Consider the following 15,398-nt stretch of genomic DNA (forward strand, 5'->3'; position numbering starts at 1 on the left):
GGTCATGCACACGCACGCATGCACACTTAGAACTAGCAGTAATTATTCATCATTCCTCAAAAATTTATAGGCCTCTTTATTTGACTTGGAGAATGGATGGGAGCACGGGTCTGCCTGCGAGCTGTGTAGCTAAGCAAATACTCCCTCCGTGAGAGGGAAAGAGTGAACCAGACAGCGAGAGAGAGAGAAAGAAAAAGAGAAAAAGAGAGAAAGCGAGAGAGAGCAGGGAAGAAAAGAAGGAATGTGGGAGGAGAATAGGAAATGAGATTAAAAGGCAAACGACAGAACGAGAGAGCGGAAGAGAGAAAGCACTTGGGGAGCTGAGCCGAAAGAGAACGACAGAAACAGGGGAGTGAGGGAGAGAGGAGGATGGAGGGATGGAGGTAGCTCAGGGGGGAGAGGAATGAGACTTGACCCAGATTGGAAGCCTAACAGCAACAGCAGCAGCAGCAGTCGAGTGAGCCGGTGAATGTTTAATAGCTTTGACACACACATGCACACACACATGAAAACAACATACGCATGCACACTGTTGAGTGAGACTCTTGTTGCTTGAGTTCAGTTCGGACCTGTTGAATTGGAGTAATGGTGGATGGGATTGTTACATTGGAGATAGATAAAATAAAATAAAATATAGAGCGCAGGGTGATTTAACTAGAAACTAAAAGCTGATTGCCTATCATTTTAATGGGAGTATAATATAGGTGCTCTATTCTGAAGGGATATTTTTCTTCACCTAATTTATTTTGTAGGGATATCTTTATCATGATAGAATATGTTGTCTATGACTATTTGAATAATAGTAATGTATGTTGAATCTACAAACACAAGAAACAGCAATACAATTAGAGACCTAAACTGAGGTATCATTAGGAGGTAATTGATCATAATTTCTGGCACAAAAGCAAATATATATTTAGAGCCAAATAATTCATATAATTATTAGCGGCAGGAATGCTTCTGCCCCTTAAACCATACAACGCAACATATAAGGAGGTAAGAAATAGCCTTTAAAACAGATCGTAACACATACAAGTCAAACTATTCAAGGCATTTCGGGAAAAATAAACCTGCCTGTACTGAATATAAATGTTCAGACAAATAATCCAAGGTATACCAAGTGCAACAAATAACATCTAAACACTTGTAAATTAGTTATCGATCCGTCCATTTTGTATAGCAGTTGTCCTTAAGAGTCGCAAGAAAAGGGGCTATTGGTGAGAGGTGCGGTTCAACATTCTAATGCAATATTCTATTGAACATTAATCAATGTAATGATTGGATATTATTCAACTGCACAACATGTATGAAGAAGTGCATGCAATTTTGTGTATGCTTCACAATAAATAACGCACTAAAGTGAGGTCACTGGTAATGGGCGGTACTAATTAATTATGTACGGATACTGTGCAATATGTACTTTTCCTGATGTGGTTTTTGCTCAATGATAGCTGCCAACTAAGCACACCAGCGTATAAAGAATATATGTTGTTCTTCATTTGGCCAAGATGCACCCTCCCACCAATTACTTTATCACTAGAAGACGCCCAATCCATTTAAAAAGCATGACAGTGAACTAACTCACTTCAAATGCATGTCTGACGTGCAATGATAGGCTCTACTTTACAGTCAATTGAGTATGCAGTCATTTAGCATAAAAGATTTAAAAGGGAAAAAAAGAAACTCATGGTATTGGTGCCATACATCCAGGTGTCAGAATCAATAACCGGTTTCAAAAAAATAATATCGGTGCAAGACGTCTTCTAATAATGAGTGAAATTTAAGCCAAAATATATTCTTTATATCTTATTTGATATTATAGATTGTGATTCTGCTTCTTTCTTTTTCCCTCCTTTCAAAAGTCAGCACTTGGTCATGTTTTCAGCTCCAGTGACTCACCCTTCTGCGTGTGCTTGTGTGAGTGTGTGGCTGCTATTTCAGCACTTTCCATCTCTATTGATTCAAACAAGCCTGCAGGGGAGAAAGTAGGCCCCTTACAGCAACGCAGGCACATGCGTTAACAGGCGCACATGCATGGAAGATATGGTGTCAGTCAGATAAATGATGCAAAAACACAACACTTTGTTACCAACATACACAATAATATAGTGTGAGAACATTTGAGAATATTATTTATGCCAGTGTGTGTAAATGCTGCATACTCATAATGCCTATTTACTTCACTGTGCGCATCATGTGTACACACACGTCTGAGTACAGCTAGAGCAGAAAAGGGCACCAACTATAAAAGTAGTTTGACCAGCATTTATATTTGTTGCAAAAGGGGAAAATTTAACATTGGTTCTTTAATATACCTGCCCAAGGTCACCGACATTTATACAGCACACAGACACACACCTGATAGCCACATTCTAACAGATATCTGTATCTGGAAGCACACGAATATTTGAGTGTAGAGTACACAGCAGGTGGAGGGTCAAACACAGCAAGTCGTGTAACACCTTTAACAGTGTGGCGTACTCCTCCGCCACTGACCTGGGCTGAAAATAGAACCAGGAAGTCATTATTTCAGGATCTCATTTCCAGCCACAGCAGGGCGGAACGCAATTAGCAAAACGTCTCTGTCTCTGTGACCGCCACCTACCACCGCCACTGCCATTCATTTACACAATACTGGTGATCATTTGTAAACACAGGTCCAGGTACAGTCCTCTTTGAAAATAAACATTTTCTTAGTCATCCGCTTCCAAGTCCATTCCCTAAAGTTCGTAAGAAAATAACCATGGCTTCTGCACCAAGCAACTAGAAAGGATTCCTTTCTGTTTTAACTAGTTATTTATTATTTTTATTTTGTAGTGGGATCTTACCACTGACTGTACACCAGGGTTGTTCACACCTTTTTGCTCCAAGATTGACTTTTCAATGAGCCAACCCCCCACCATCTACTTTGTTGTTAGTGTTATAATTCAGGGGTGGGCAAAGCGGTCATGGAGTGCTGGTGCAGGTGCAGCTTTTTGTTCCACAGACAAAGAGTTTCCATCCACTGATTGCACTTCTAACATACCACATTCGTGGAAAGGTATCAAACATGACTTACTGCAAGGGTGTTCAAGGTTTTTTGCTCAAAGATCTCTATCTTTTTTACAGGCCACAGACAAAGCTCAGCAATTATTTATGTTGAGATTTCTGGCATTAGACTATCAACATGTGTGAGAACGGCAGGGAACGAAGGTGAAAATCCACTCTCCATTCACACTAAAGCTTACTGGGGACATGCGAAATTCATGAGAGCCTAGCTAAGGAAATCAACAGAGGGCAGAGATCAAAATGTTATTGTCGTGTACCAACGCTTCCTTGCCGATCAATGATGATAACTGTAAATGCAACCTATTTAAGATGTTTTTTTTTAAAAGAAATTCACACTCGATACTGTATATCAATTCCCTCTATAAGCGTTTGACAAACTGACAAGTCGTTGGAAACCATATTAAGTATATCACTTCCCTTATTTTTGGGGTATAGAGTTCATTGTTTTTAGTTTAAATTGTATGGCAAATATAGATATTAAATGTTCCTTATATAATTGCCAGTAAAGTTAAGTTTATGATGGTTATATACTGCGTTCGAATCTAACTTTATAGAAAAAAAATGTATTATTTTAGGAAATCGATTTTGCAGTCTGACAGTGAGATTGATAACCAATGCATATACAGATTAGATCACAAATGAATGTTTGAAACGGAGTGTGTGTTCCTAATATATGATAAACTTCTTAGTCACAGAGAAGAGAGCTGTCTATTAATCTTGAGTTTTTCGCAGCTTTAGTTTGCCATCCTCTAACCATATTATCAGGACCACCTACAGTCAATATCTACAATGCAAAGTGAAAACGTGTTTAAGTCAGCCAGAGTTCCTCTATTGAACAACTTCCAATATTGGCAGCAAAATGATGCGTCACCGTCTTGGAGAACACAACACTGGAAATGTGTCCAATTATTTTTCCATCCACTCCGTCATTTTTGTGTGTGTGTGTTTTTGTTTTGTTTTTGGAAAACAATTAAAAGCCTTTTTTTTTCACTTCATCAACTTCACAACGCAGAAGAGAATATAGAAAGCTTAAATTCTGTTCTTGTTATTGGATTGAGTTGGTCGGCAAACTGATTGTTTCCCCTTTGCCAGATACACAAAGCTCCTGATAAGATGCTGACAAGCTGTGACGGATGCTTTTATTCCTCCTCATATTGTGCTGACATGCAGATTCTCTAGAAAGTATAATGTGTCTATTGCTGAACAGAAACTCCAGCAATAGGTAAACAGACATACAATACGATTGCATTGAAAGCGCCAATTTGTGCTAGTGTCATCTTTCTTTGCCTGCAGAATGTGCCACATTAAGGGTTGTTTTGTGGAGCCCACTGGACCCTTTTCTCTTCACAGTTCATAACTTCACTGGCTGGCAATAATTTCTATATTACAATAACAAACACCAGGAAGTAGCAAGACTCTGGGTCCATTCAGTTCAAAAATAAGAGAGATAAAAACACCCAGTGCGGTATACTTTAGATTGTTGACTGGCTAATGCAGTTAACTGCCCTGCAAATACCACAGCTTTGTGATTATAAACATCATTGTTTAAGATAAAAATTATACAAAAAGAAAACAATGGAACTGTATAGAAAAATAATTGGGCTTAATTCATATGCAGTTACATAATGCTGCTTGGAAGGTGAGTCCTAATGGTTTGTTTTACTCGGGCTAATGACCAGTCCAGAGTGTACCTCGTCCTAAAACTCAGACTACTGGGATTATCTTAATATCACTTGGAATTTGGGTCAATTAAGCAGAATTGAGAATGGATGGGTGGATAAAGTTATCACCAGAGTTTTGAAACTACATCATCTTTAAGAAACAAAAAAAATGTTGATTTATGTTGATTTACTTCCAAATTTGCACTCAAACTATTGCAAGATTTGCATCTCTATTGTTAATTTGTTTGGGAAAAATGTATGCAACATCTTGATCTTGTAAAATATCGATTCAGCACAGCTCTGAATGGAAGTAAATCTTGTTCTCCATTGCATCAAATAGATGGCCTCAAGACAACAAATTCACATGTAGATGGCAGAACCTCTCCTTATTGCCCGTGGGCTTGCTGTTCTAGCTGTCACGGTTCATCTCTTTTATATTTGATACTGTTACAACCTGCCTGATGCATATTTCAGGAAGTTCAAACTCCTGCCATGTACATTCCTTCCACACTTTCTCACATCCTTCTGTTCCTATTTCTCCGTGTTTGTTGTGCCGTCGTGTACATCTAGTTTAAATATGTCTACCTTGAGAGACGTTTCCCCCACCCCATCCACATGTCTCTTAGCACAACAGAAGATTGCTAAAATAGAAGTGAAAGTCTGTGTCCATGTTAACAATTCAAGTGTGTGTGTGAGTGTTGGGGGTATCATATTTACCAGTGTGTTGATGTTGTTACGCACAATTGTGTTTTTGTGTCTAGATAATCTCACTAATTGATGTAAATAGTTCAGCAAAGTTAATGACTAGCAAATAGACCTTTGTTAAAGCCAGTGGGTGTCTCCTACTGATAACTATCATCATGAAAATAAACCCATCGAGCTGTGTGTTATGTGGTCAATTTGTGTTATAAGGCTCTAATCTTTAGCAGCTCCAAAAGCTTGGCATTGTGCGCTGTACGGACATGACAAATTCCCCTTATGAAAGAGTGACAGTAAACAAGCTCTTCATCTTGAAATCTCAAAATGTCACCTCACAGATGTAATGCTTCCTTTACCAATTTATGATGGAGTCAGAGCTATCGCGTGGATATCACGCAACAAACTCCGTCAGAGGATATTTTTCTCTATCCTCAGGCTTACTGATGCTCCATTTTCGTTTAATTCTGCTAAAAGATTATAAGGGGATAGTTTTTTTCCCACCCAGACAAAAACCCACAATGGCGCAAGGAGAACATACAAACTCGACACAATAAGGTGAGACCAGAAATTTAAGATCAAGTCAACCATACCTCTAACCCTAACATATATCCACCAATTTTCCCCTAGTGATCTAAATTCTGAAAAACAGTCCTGAAATCTTTCCAAACACCGCTGTTTACAAGCCTCTTCCCCACTGCGACAATCAATGTATACTCAGACAATAACTTGAACCAAATACCAGTCTACTGGACAGATCCTGGCCAGCTATATGATCTACTTCAATTTAGAAGTATACATTTAATCAAATGTTTCTACAAGCAAAACAAAAACAAAAAAAACATCGATGGGTTCTCCCATTGTGACCAGTATACACTGCCTGGAAGAATTGAAATGACAAGAACTGGACTCCTTCGGGGGAGCAAAGTCCAGCCACTGGTTCAAGTGATTTAAAAAGACATGAACTAAATTAACATGGGAAAGATCACATTAATTTTAGTGGACAGAAACGGCAAATTATAATACGGAAAGGCTTCAAATAGGTCAAAATGCCGGTTTGAAATGTGATGCGAGTCACAAGTGTAAAAAACAGTACATTAAAAAGATTCAGCAGCTGCTTCACATGGCAAGATATTGACGAGTGGCGTCCCCGGTTTTTTATCTCTATCATCGTAGAAGCTTTTTTTTCTTTTAAAAATGATGTCTCAATTAAAAAATAAATAAATAATATAATACCTCACAAATGTTCCACTTTAGAGGTTCCACGACCTTTCACAACACATTTTAAATTAATAGGCAATTTTGATGACCATACAGCTTACATGTCTCACTCTGTTCGTTCTCATGCTATTAATAGAGTAAATAAAAGCAAAATTTGGGCGTTTCAAACTTATTCACACAATTCCACCTCACCAGTAGACATCTCTGTCGTGGCCAAATTGTCACCATCTTACATTATTTGACCGGCTACATTTCAATTCAATGTAATTCACCTCCACTAATCTAATCAATAATAAGTGCATGCACTCAAACTGTTGCTGAGCACTTTGTATCTATAACCTACTTAAGCAGTTAAATCTGCAGTGGACTCCAATTCTGATGAGTTCCACAATAAGCTCCTCTGCTCCCCTATCGGCTTTCCGCTCAGCATTTGTGTTCCCGCACGCGCACAGACTCTCACGCATGCGCGCCACATAGAAGACCCAGACCTAAAAGCTGACAAGTTGCGATGCTAATAAACACACACAGACACGTTGGCGCACAAATACACACACGTGCAGTTAGAATGCAACTGGGAGGCTTCTCCCTTGTCTTGCCTGGAGAGGGAGAAGCTTATTATGGAGCTTTATTGAAGGCTTCAAAGAGTTTAAATTAGGGTGGAGAGGAGGGATTAGAAGACAAGCAGGAGAAAAAGGAGGAACGAGGCAGAGCTGTAAGTGAGAAGAGAGAAAGGAGGCAGACAGAGCGAAGGCGGAAAGTGGTACAAACGAGAAAAGAGGCCACGAGTTGAGAGGACTGGAAAAGAATGTCGAGGGTAGAGTAGCGGGATACAAAAGGTTTTGCTGCCTCATGGTGATCTTAGAAAAGGTCCACATCTGAAGGCGTCTCACTGGTTATTTCTCGAGTGAGAGTCAACACTTGTGAAGATGAGAATGCTACAAGTATTCTTAATTGCCTCCATGATTTCAAAGGCACTATCCTACTTTATTCAGTGCCAATACTAAGCATTTCCTACCAGGAGATTCTACAGTGAAGAACTTGAAGAGACACTTCATTTAGTACGCCGACTAAATACTATTCAACATCAATGAAATATAACTCAACTTTCACAACGAGAACCACAATGCCACCCAGTAGAATAAATATATATTTACTTAGGAGAGAAGGGAAAATGCATTGGCCTGACTTATTGAATTAAAGCAATCAAGGATTTTGGCAATTGAATTACACACCTATATTAGTTGAGACTAGAAACCGAGAGCCATGCTGTGGCCAACAGTGGATATCATTTAAAACATAAAAATATTGCATGCCTTAAAAACCCATGGTTTGTCTTAAATCATTTTTTTCTAGTGGAACTATGGGTGTTCTCTTGACAAATCGGCATGTGCCCGTAATTAGCTCGCCTCCTCTCAAATCTAGCCTTAAGAATTATACCAGTAGGACAAACCTTAGGGAACATTCAACAAAGCAGGACAAGTGCACACCGCTACAAGTCTGTAAGTCAAATTGTTAGAGGATGGAACAGTCGTTATGATATTCAGAGTGTTGCTGGATAATGTTACAGCTTTGCTGGTACTCAGAGTATTGTTGGATAATGGAATGGTTACCCAAGTAGTCTCCGCAATGAAGATGTTAGGTTTATAACAAGAAAGCATGAAGATCGTTAGCCCTCAAAAATCCATAAATAAGATGCTTCATTATTAAAGCTGCGGGGCTCAAAGGGAAAGAAAAAAAAGATGCTGCTTAAAGTCTGAAAAATAAACTAAGGTTTGATTGCTTATCTTTTCAACCCGAACTGGGCACTGTCTCAAAATGCTGATTGCAGAATTTACAAGAAATAACATCCAATTTGCTTCTAACCTGACTGAACTGAAAACACTAGCTATTATGCACATTATTCATTTTTATGGAAATACAGCGTCCTTGTTTGGGTTTTGTATCCAAATGAGCTGTGTTTTGTAATAGCACCAACAGCCTTGAACCAGAAAATGGGCCCACGGCCTTGGAAGATTTCCTTTTTGCTGGCACCATACATATAATTGATTTATTTTAAGTACAACAAGGAAAAAGGGAAAAAAACTCACATGCCAATTGGAGCTGATTGTTTCATGTCAGGTCCTGTTGTGCGTTGTTTGAGAACTTGGCAACAGAGCCTCAGTTGTCTTATCAGTGTCCCTGTTGGCAAGATGCATCACATTGTTACGAAACAAGATTGGCAATCAGCTCAGGGATGCCCAGAAATAGCAATTTCACAAGGAGGGTGTTTGTGAAAGTAACCCATCATTATTGGAATTGGATTTATAAAGATAACATTTTCTTTATTGTATAGATACGTCCATATATCAATGATTTCCTCGGTGGTTCCCTTGCCTGCTGTTTCGACCTACTCACTGACATGCAGAGTGTCCTCACTTAAAAGTTAGTATGAGTATCACAAGCCTTATCTCCCCAATGCAGACTATTAAACATTGATGTGTTGTTATTGTAAAAGCTGCAATCTGGAGCATTCACTCCAAACAGCCTCAAATAAAACAGTGGCTTCCAACTAACAACACAAATTGTCTGATATGCAACTGATTTGTCTGTAATAAACCCTTTGTATGAAATTGTGTTGCTTGTGGCAAAAAGTCCTCCTTAATCTAAATATTTCCTATCATTTGTTGTGAACTTTCCAAAATTAAGCATTTCTCTCTTATTAATGATATTTGTTCGGATTGTGTTTTTTTTTTTCTTGCTGTGAGTTGCTTTCGTGTCTTTGTAGATCACTGGTGTTTCTCATTAACGAATAAGGCACTTGTGAACTTTTGACTTGGAAAGATGTTTTGAAAAGAAAAAAACTCTAGACAACCGAAGTACAGTGGTTGTTTATCAATACCAAGTAATGCAAGTTCAACTGCACTATGGAATAGCAACCTCCGTAAAGTCTACCCAATTCAGCACCAATGCATTTTCAACAAAATGGGCAGTGACACTGATGATGTTTTTAGAGTCCACAAAGAATACGAATTAGATACGCAAGTTAACAATGGGCCTAGTTCTTGTCTACTAATTTCTTTTGTAATTTACTTGTTCTCGTTTGCCAATTGACCTTTCTTAAACAGTTATTTGCCCATTTAACCAAACTACATTGTCTTTAAAAAAAAATCAAATGAAAACAACAAGAAAAAACAAAAACTGCATTTTTAAAGCATTGCCCACCCATATAAATGTCCGGTGGCTAGTTTTTTCTTGAACACGGGATAGTTCATTTAAATCTTTCATTTTTGTGATGATGTCAAAGTGTACCCTTGGATTGGATTGGATAACTTTATTCATCCCGTAATCGGGAAATTTCTTTGTTGCAATAGGCAGAAGGTGAGGATGCAGGAATAGGAAAGGCATTATACACAAATAGGTACTTAATAGTAAGTTAATAAATAAATACATGAATAACATGTTGATTGCACATGTAAGGTGATCTATACTCATACTATCTTTTGAACACCATCTAAAGGGGTTGAGGTTCAGTATTATTGTTTTTCGGCCAGTTAAAAATCAGACGGAAAAGTTATATTTTTCCTCGTTGAATGTGGGTTTCAGTATGATAAGTCACTGTTCTTTATCAGATTTTAGTCCATCATCCACATTTTTAAATTAGACTTCAGCCGTGATACGATTTTATTGCATTGCAGGAAGGACGGAGGAAAGCTGGTGCGCGAGAGAAAGATGGGGTAAAAAGAAAGAAGCAAGAAAAGGAGGGGGAAGACACAAGAGAAGAGAGATGGAAGAGAGAAAACACAAAGGAACCGGACTACTTTTCTTTTTGCCAGAGATACTCAGCACAATCAAGTGTTGTGTTTTACCATGAGCCTGGTCCCCATGACAACTGTCCTGGATTCCAATGCATGCCATCTCTTATAACAATTCGCATTTATATTGAATCAACTTAAATCAGACATGGCATAAAAGAGGGCAGATTAAAATAAATGTGTCATATTCATACACTCGAGCCAAAGTCAGATGCTAAAAAATTCTACTTTGTGCTTTATGGTGTATTTAATTGGTGATTTATTACAGAATAAATAACAGATGAACCCAACTTGAAGTGTGGGTTGCCCAAGTTCTCCATACTTTCATTCTGCCTTGCACTGAACACATTTGTCTCCAGAATAGTTGCAATATCCTTGAAAGAAAATAACAGACACTGCAGTCTGTCTTTACTTTCCTCAGTAGTGTCAGCCCCGGGCTATAATAGAGATTGTAATTACAGAAATATGGGAAACAATTTAGTGCAGTTCTACACTGGTTTCTACACTCCTCCAAACTCCAAATGTACTGAAACATGAACTGTATATATACAAACTCTACACACTCAATTCAAGAGATTCTTTTTTCTAATGTCCAAAAAAAGACAGGTAAATGTGCAATAAGGAGTTAATGGCAAATACATCTTCTGGCTTCATCAAGTGCTGAAACAATGTAAATAATAAAAGTAATGCCACCGCGATATGACCACAGCACCCATTTTAGCAGTTAATAACAACTCTTTAAAAATGTGTCTAAATATGATATATATTTATGTATTATTTTGTCCAAAGTTTTTGCTTAAGTAATGTTAAACACTTTTTCTAGTGTCGAGTCGATGTCAGGTTCCTTTACTGCTATATCCATTTGCATTTTCTTGATGACACATTACAGATGTGGGTGGTGCGAAACATGAATTTCTAATGTTTATTCCATTTAGGTAATATCTCCTATTTTATAAGATATGGCGTCGGCATGCGTTTGCACTTTTTGAATGTGCATTTGTACAATGTAGATGTTTGTAGATGCTTAACCCAGATCTCCACGTGGCCCTCAACACACACCAACTCGGCCATGCCTTGCGTTTGCCGCTTTTCTAACCACTGGTGACGGCTGTTCAGAATGCAGGTGGAGTGCCTCTTAATTATGTATGGCCTGTTTATCCTCCAAGGAGCACCCAGGGAGGGAAAACATCCATTCCAACTTGGGCCAGTGACGCCTTCACGACGCTGATATGACTAGAGTCCCTATTCTTAACTCAGCTTGCAAACACCTCAAAGCAGGAGATGCACTGAGCATGGCTAATTGTACACGGTCGTCGCCGCAAAGACAGTGACACAATCCCAATTGGAGTCCATGTTACATGCAAATCTGGAATTTAAATTTGCACAAATTGTGTAATCCCAAGTGCCTATACAGGTCTTAAAAATACACACTTACTATGCACCGATAGCCAATTTACCAGCAGGTGAATGCGAGAAAAAAATGAAAAAAACACATTTCACTCCCAGCTCCTGTCTTTCTGTGTGGAGTTTGCATGTTCTCCCCCTGCCGGCATTGGTTTTCTCCTGTTTACTGGTTCAGGGTGCAACTCACCCCCTGCCCATTGTCAGATGAAATAGGCTTCGGCACCCTTTGACCTTCATGTGGGTTAACAATTCAGAAGACGGTTTAAGAAATTTTGAAGACAATGTTTCTGTGGTTAAATCTCTGTTCATCTACCTAGGGCTATAATTAAAGTAAGTGGCATTAAATAATAAACCAGTGTAAACAAACTGCAGAATCATTAGAAGAGAAATGAAAGTACTGCTTTGTCTTTTAAGAGAGATGTGGTTCCCGAGAAGGCCTATCAGATCCACAGAGGTCCAAACCAATCAAGTCAGCCCTCTGATGACTGAATCTCAATTATCTTTTTCCTGATTGGCTCGAGTGGAATAAGAAAAAAAAACTGAAAAAGAAGAGCTGAAATTACCCCAGTGGGAGGTTAGAAGACAGCACTTTTCAACTTCTTTATATGTTTCTGTTAATGTTCTCAAACTCTTAAATGTGTGTTTGTGTGCACAAGTGTGTGTCTGCGGCAAAAGCTTCTGTGAAGTTTTTAATTAGCAAATGCTGTGACACATCATGGTAATGTGTGGTAGACAGTAAGCAGATGTTTATTGTTTTTAATAGTTTAATGGTGGAGATCTCTATTGGTGCCATACGTTGCCTACTGTGTTTGCACTCTCAACTACACAAATGACTCCTTGCTTCTGCTCTCTACTGTGCTGAAGGCACTTTGATAAATGTCCTTGTGTATAGGACTTCAACTTATATAGTACTAATTGCCTTTTGTAGATGTCATACCAATGTATATCTGAGTTCAAGGGCACATTTCTACAGGCAGTGGCCAATAGAGGCATAAAAAATACTTAGTATATTAATGACGTAAGCCTACTGTTTAGAAAAGAGTTACTGTAGTTGCCATAGATGATTAGAAACAGTTCATTATTATAAATTGTCATTTTTGTCTCATTAAAATTAAGTGTAGCATTTGTAGCAGACCCTGCTTAAGTAATATTCTTTCATACCAAACGGGCTACACCCTAAACTGGTCGCAGTCAGCCATACGGCACACAACGAGACAAACGACCACTGGCACTCACATTCCTACCGCCTGCCGAGGGAATCGAGCCCAGGCCTGTCTGCACCAAAGTCAAGCAAGTGAACCTTTACAACCTATGGCTCGGAGCTCGGTGTGGGCAGCATGGGATCGATTCCCACTCCGTGGCGGTGTGATTGTAAGTTCAAATGGTTGCCCGTCTCTATGTGTACCCGACACCTGACTGGCGACCAGTTTAATGTGTAATCCACCTTTGCTCCGATGTCAGCTGGGACAGGCTGCAGCACAGCGCAACCCTGAAAGGGATGAGTGGTGTTGAAAATGAAAGAATGAAAGATTGGAAGATGCAATCATGCTTACATCCTATACCATATTTCCCTTTTGGCTGGACTATAACATCATATCAATACATTAAATTCCTTCAGCGATCATGCCTGTAACCCCAAACATTGGTAACTCCAATATTTGGCAACGCAAATTAATGAACGTACAATTAATTGCCTTATGTCCCCTAAAATTATTTGTAACATTCTACTAATTGGATGTACTTACAGAAAAAAAGAGTATGTCACAGGATTCTACAGTACACAAACAAAAACAGTATATAAAATACTGATTATGCATGGAATGTACAGAATTACAAAGTTGGTGGATCTTTTATTTCATGCACCAATATCCATTGACATGATGCAGCTCCTTCTATTGTGCACAGACCTTTGGCATTCATTTGAAGTATAATACTGTACCTAGCTAGAAAATAATGTTCATATACATGGAAAAAAATTATGTTCTATCTGCCAAGCATAAATACAGCTGATTATTCTGCAGCGGTGCCACCTTCCGAAACAACTGTCTGGAAACTGGAATTTTAATGTAACCACAACAATTGGTCACTACTGTGCCAATGCACATGACGCCAATCTCATACAAATAAACCACTGATTTAACATGATAACATACTCCACTATCAAAGAAATATTTTCTAGTACAATTCAGTTTGTATAAAGGTTCCGATTGCTACAAATGCCGGTAAAACACAGACACAGATTTCGCACACTAGACAAAGACCTTGATACAGTTCCAGGAGTATCAGTCAGTCTATAACATTAGGAAATCACTGTAGTTTTGCCCACTGTGTGAGAATACGCAGGTACGTGGATTACGTTAACATAGTGCGAGAGAGTACTCACACCAATAGTGAAAGGACACTGGGAAGGTCTGCACACACACACACACACACACACACACACACACACAGTTTCTCGTATACATTCATACACAGGGGAGCAGGATAAAAATACAGTGCTGACAAGTCAATTAATCAGATGTGAAGGTGCTGAGCAGAACAATCCTTTAAAAAGGCCGTACTTGGACACACACCAAGTGTGTACGTAGCAAGTGGGACTTTGCATTCACATGCTCCATAAATTGTTGATTGCAAAAGCATTTTAAAGTATATTTTATTATCATGTTCAAAGTGAGCTGGAAATATGATCATAAATACCTATTACTCACTTCATGGAGGTGTCATGTTAAATTAATGAAACATAGACAATGAAACGCTTTTTTAAACGCTCAGTAATTTATGATTGTAAGAATAATAAAACTTTAGAGAAAAAAAACGTATGCTTCACATGAACGTTAATCACCAGAATACTTGAAATGTCATTCATTCATTCATTATCTGTACTGTTTATCCTCAAATGGAATGCTGGAGCCTATCCCATTTAAATACGGGCAAGAGGCAGGGAAAAATACCATAAATTGGTGGCAAGCCAATCGCAGAGCAGGAGGAGACGATCACACTCATACCTAGGGGAAATTTTAATTGTTCAACCAGCCTCCCCAGCATGTTTTTAGTATGTGGAAGGACACCGGAGTACCCAGGGAAAACCCGTGCAAGCCTAGGGAGAACATGCAAACTCCACACAGTGAGGACCAACCTGGGATCGAACCCTTCACCCAATAACTCCGAGGCCCACTTGTTTTCCACTGGTCCTCCGGGCTGCCGATGTTGTAATATATTTTTGATTACATTTTTCAATTCTTCAATTGTTTTCAAATGATCTATTTACTGGTGCATAATAATGTAGTGAAGTAAATATATGTAGTAAGGATAAAGTTCAGGCTCATTAGGTATTACAAAATCATATTTTGTCTTATTCAAAGTCTGTACATCATGTAGATCATAGAATTAATACCAAAGTTGAAAACCATCACTTTCACACTCCAGCAACAAGCTGAATACCCTTGAAAGCGCATCCAATTTATAGAAAGAAGGTTGTTGACATTTCAGGGTGCAAATGCAAAAGATACATACATATTAATATACAAATATCCTGGAAATATTCTAATCAGCTAAACCTTTCAAAGTATTGGGGGAA

At 38.6% G+C, this 15,398-nt stretch overlaps 1 protein-coding gene across 1 annotated transcript in view; it reads right to left on the reverse strand.

The window, feature by feature from the left end:
- LOC144199670 (uncharacterized) overlaps nucleotides 1–15,398 on the reverse strand; it is a 107,289-nt gene that overhangs the window by 52,554 nt on the left and 39,337 nt on the right. The window contains exon 4 of the mRNA XM_077721481.1: nucleotides 8,714–8,804. Coding sequence (XP_077577607.1) covers nucleotides 8,714–8,739 — 26 coding nt within the window. The 5' untranslated portion in view covers nucleotides 8,740–8,804. The remainder of the gene's footprint in view (nucleotides 1–8,713; nucleotides 8,805–15,398) is intronic.

Source organism: Stigmatopora nigra, chromosome 7, assembly GCF_051989575.1.
Source record: "Stigmatopora nigra isolate UIUO_SnigA chromosome 7, RoL_Snig_1.1, whole genome shotgun sequence".
NCBI classification, from domain to species: Eukaryota; Metazoa; Chordata; class Actinopteri; order Syngnathiformes; family Syngnathidae; genus Stigmatopora; species Stigmatopora nigra.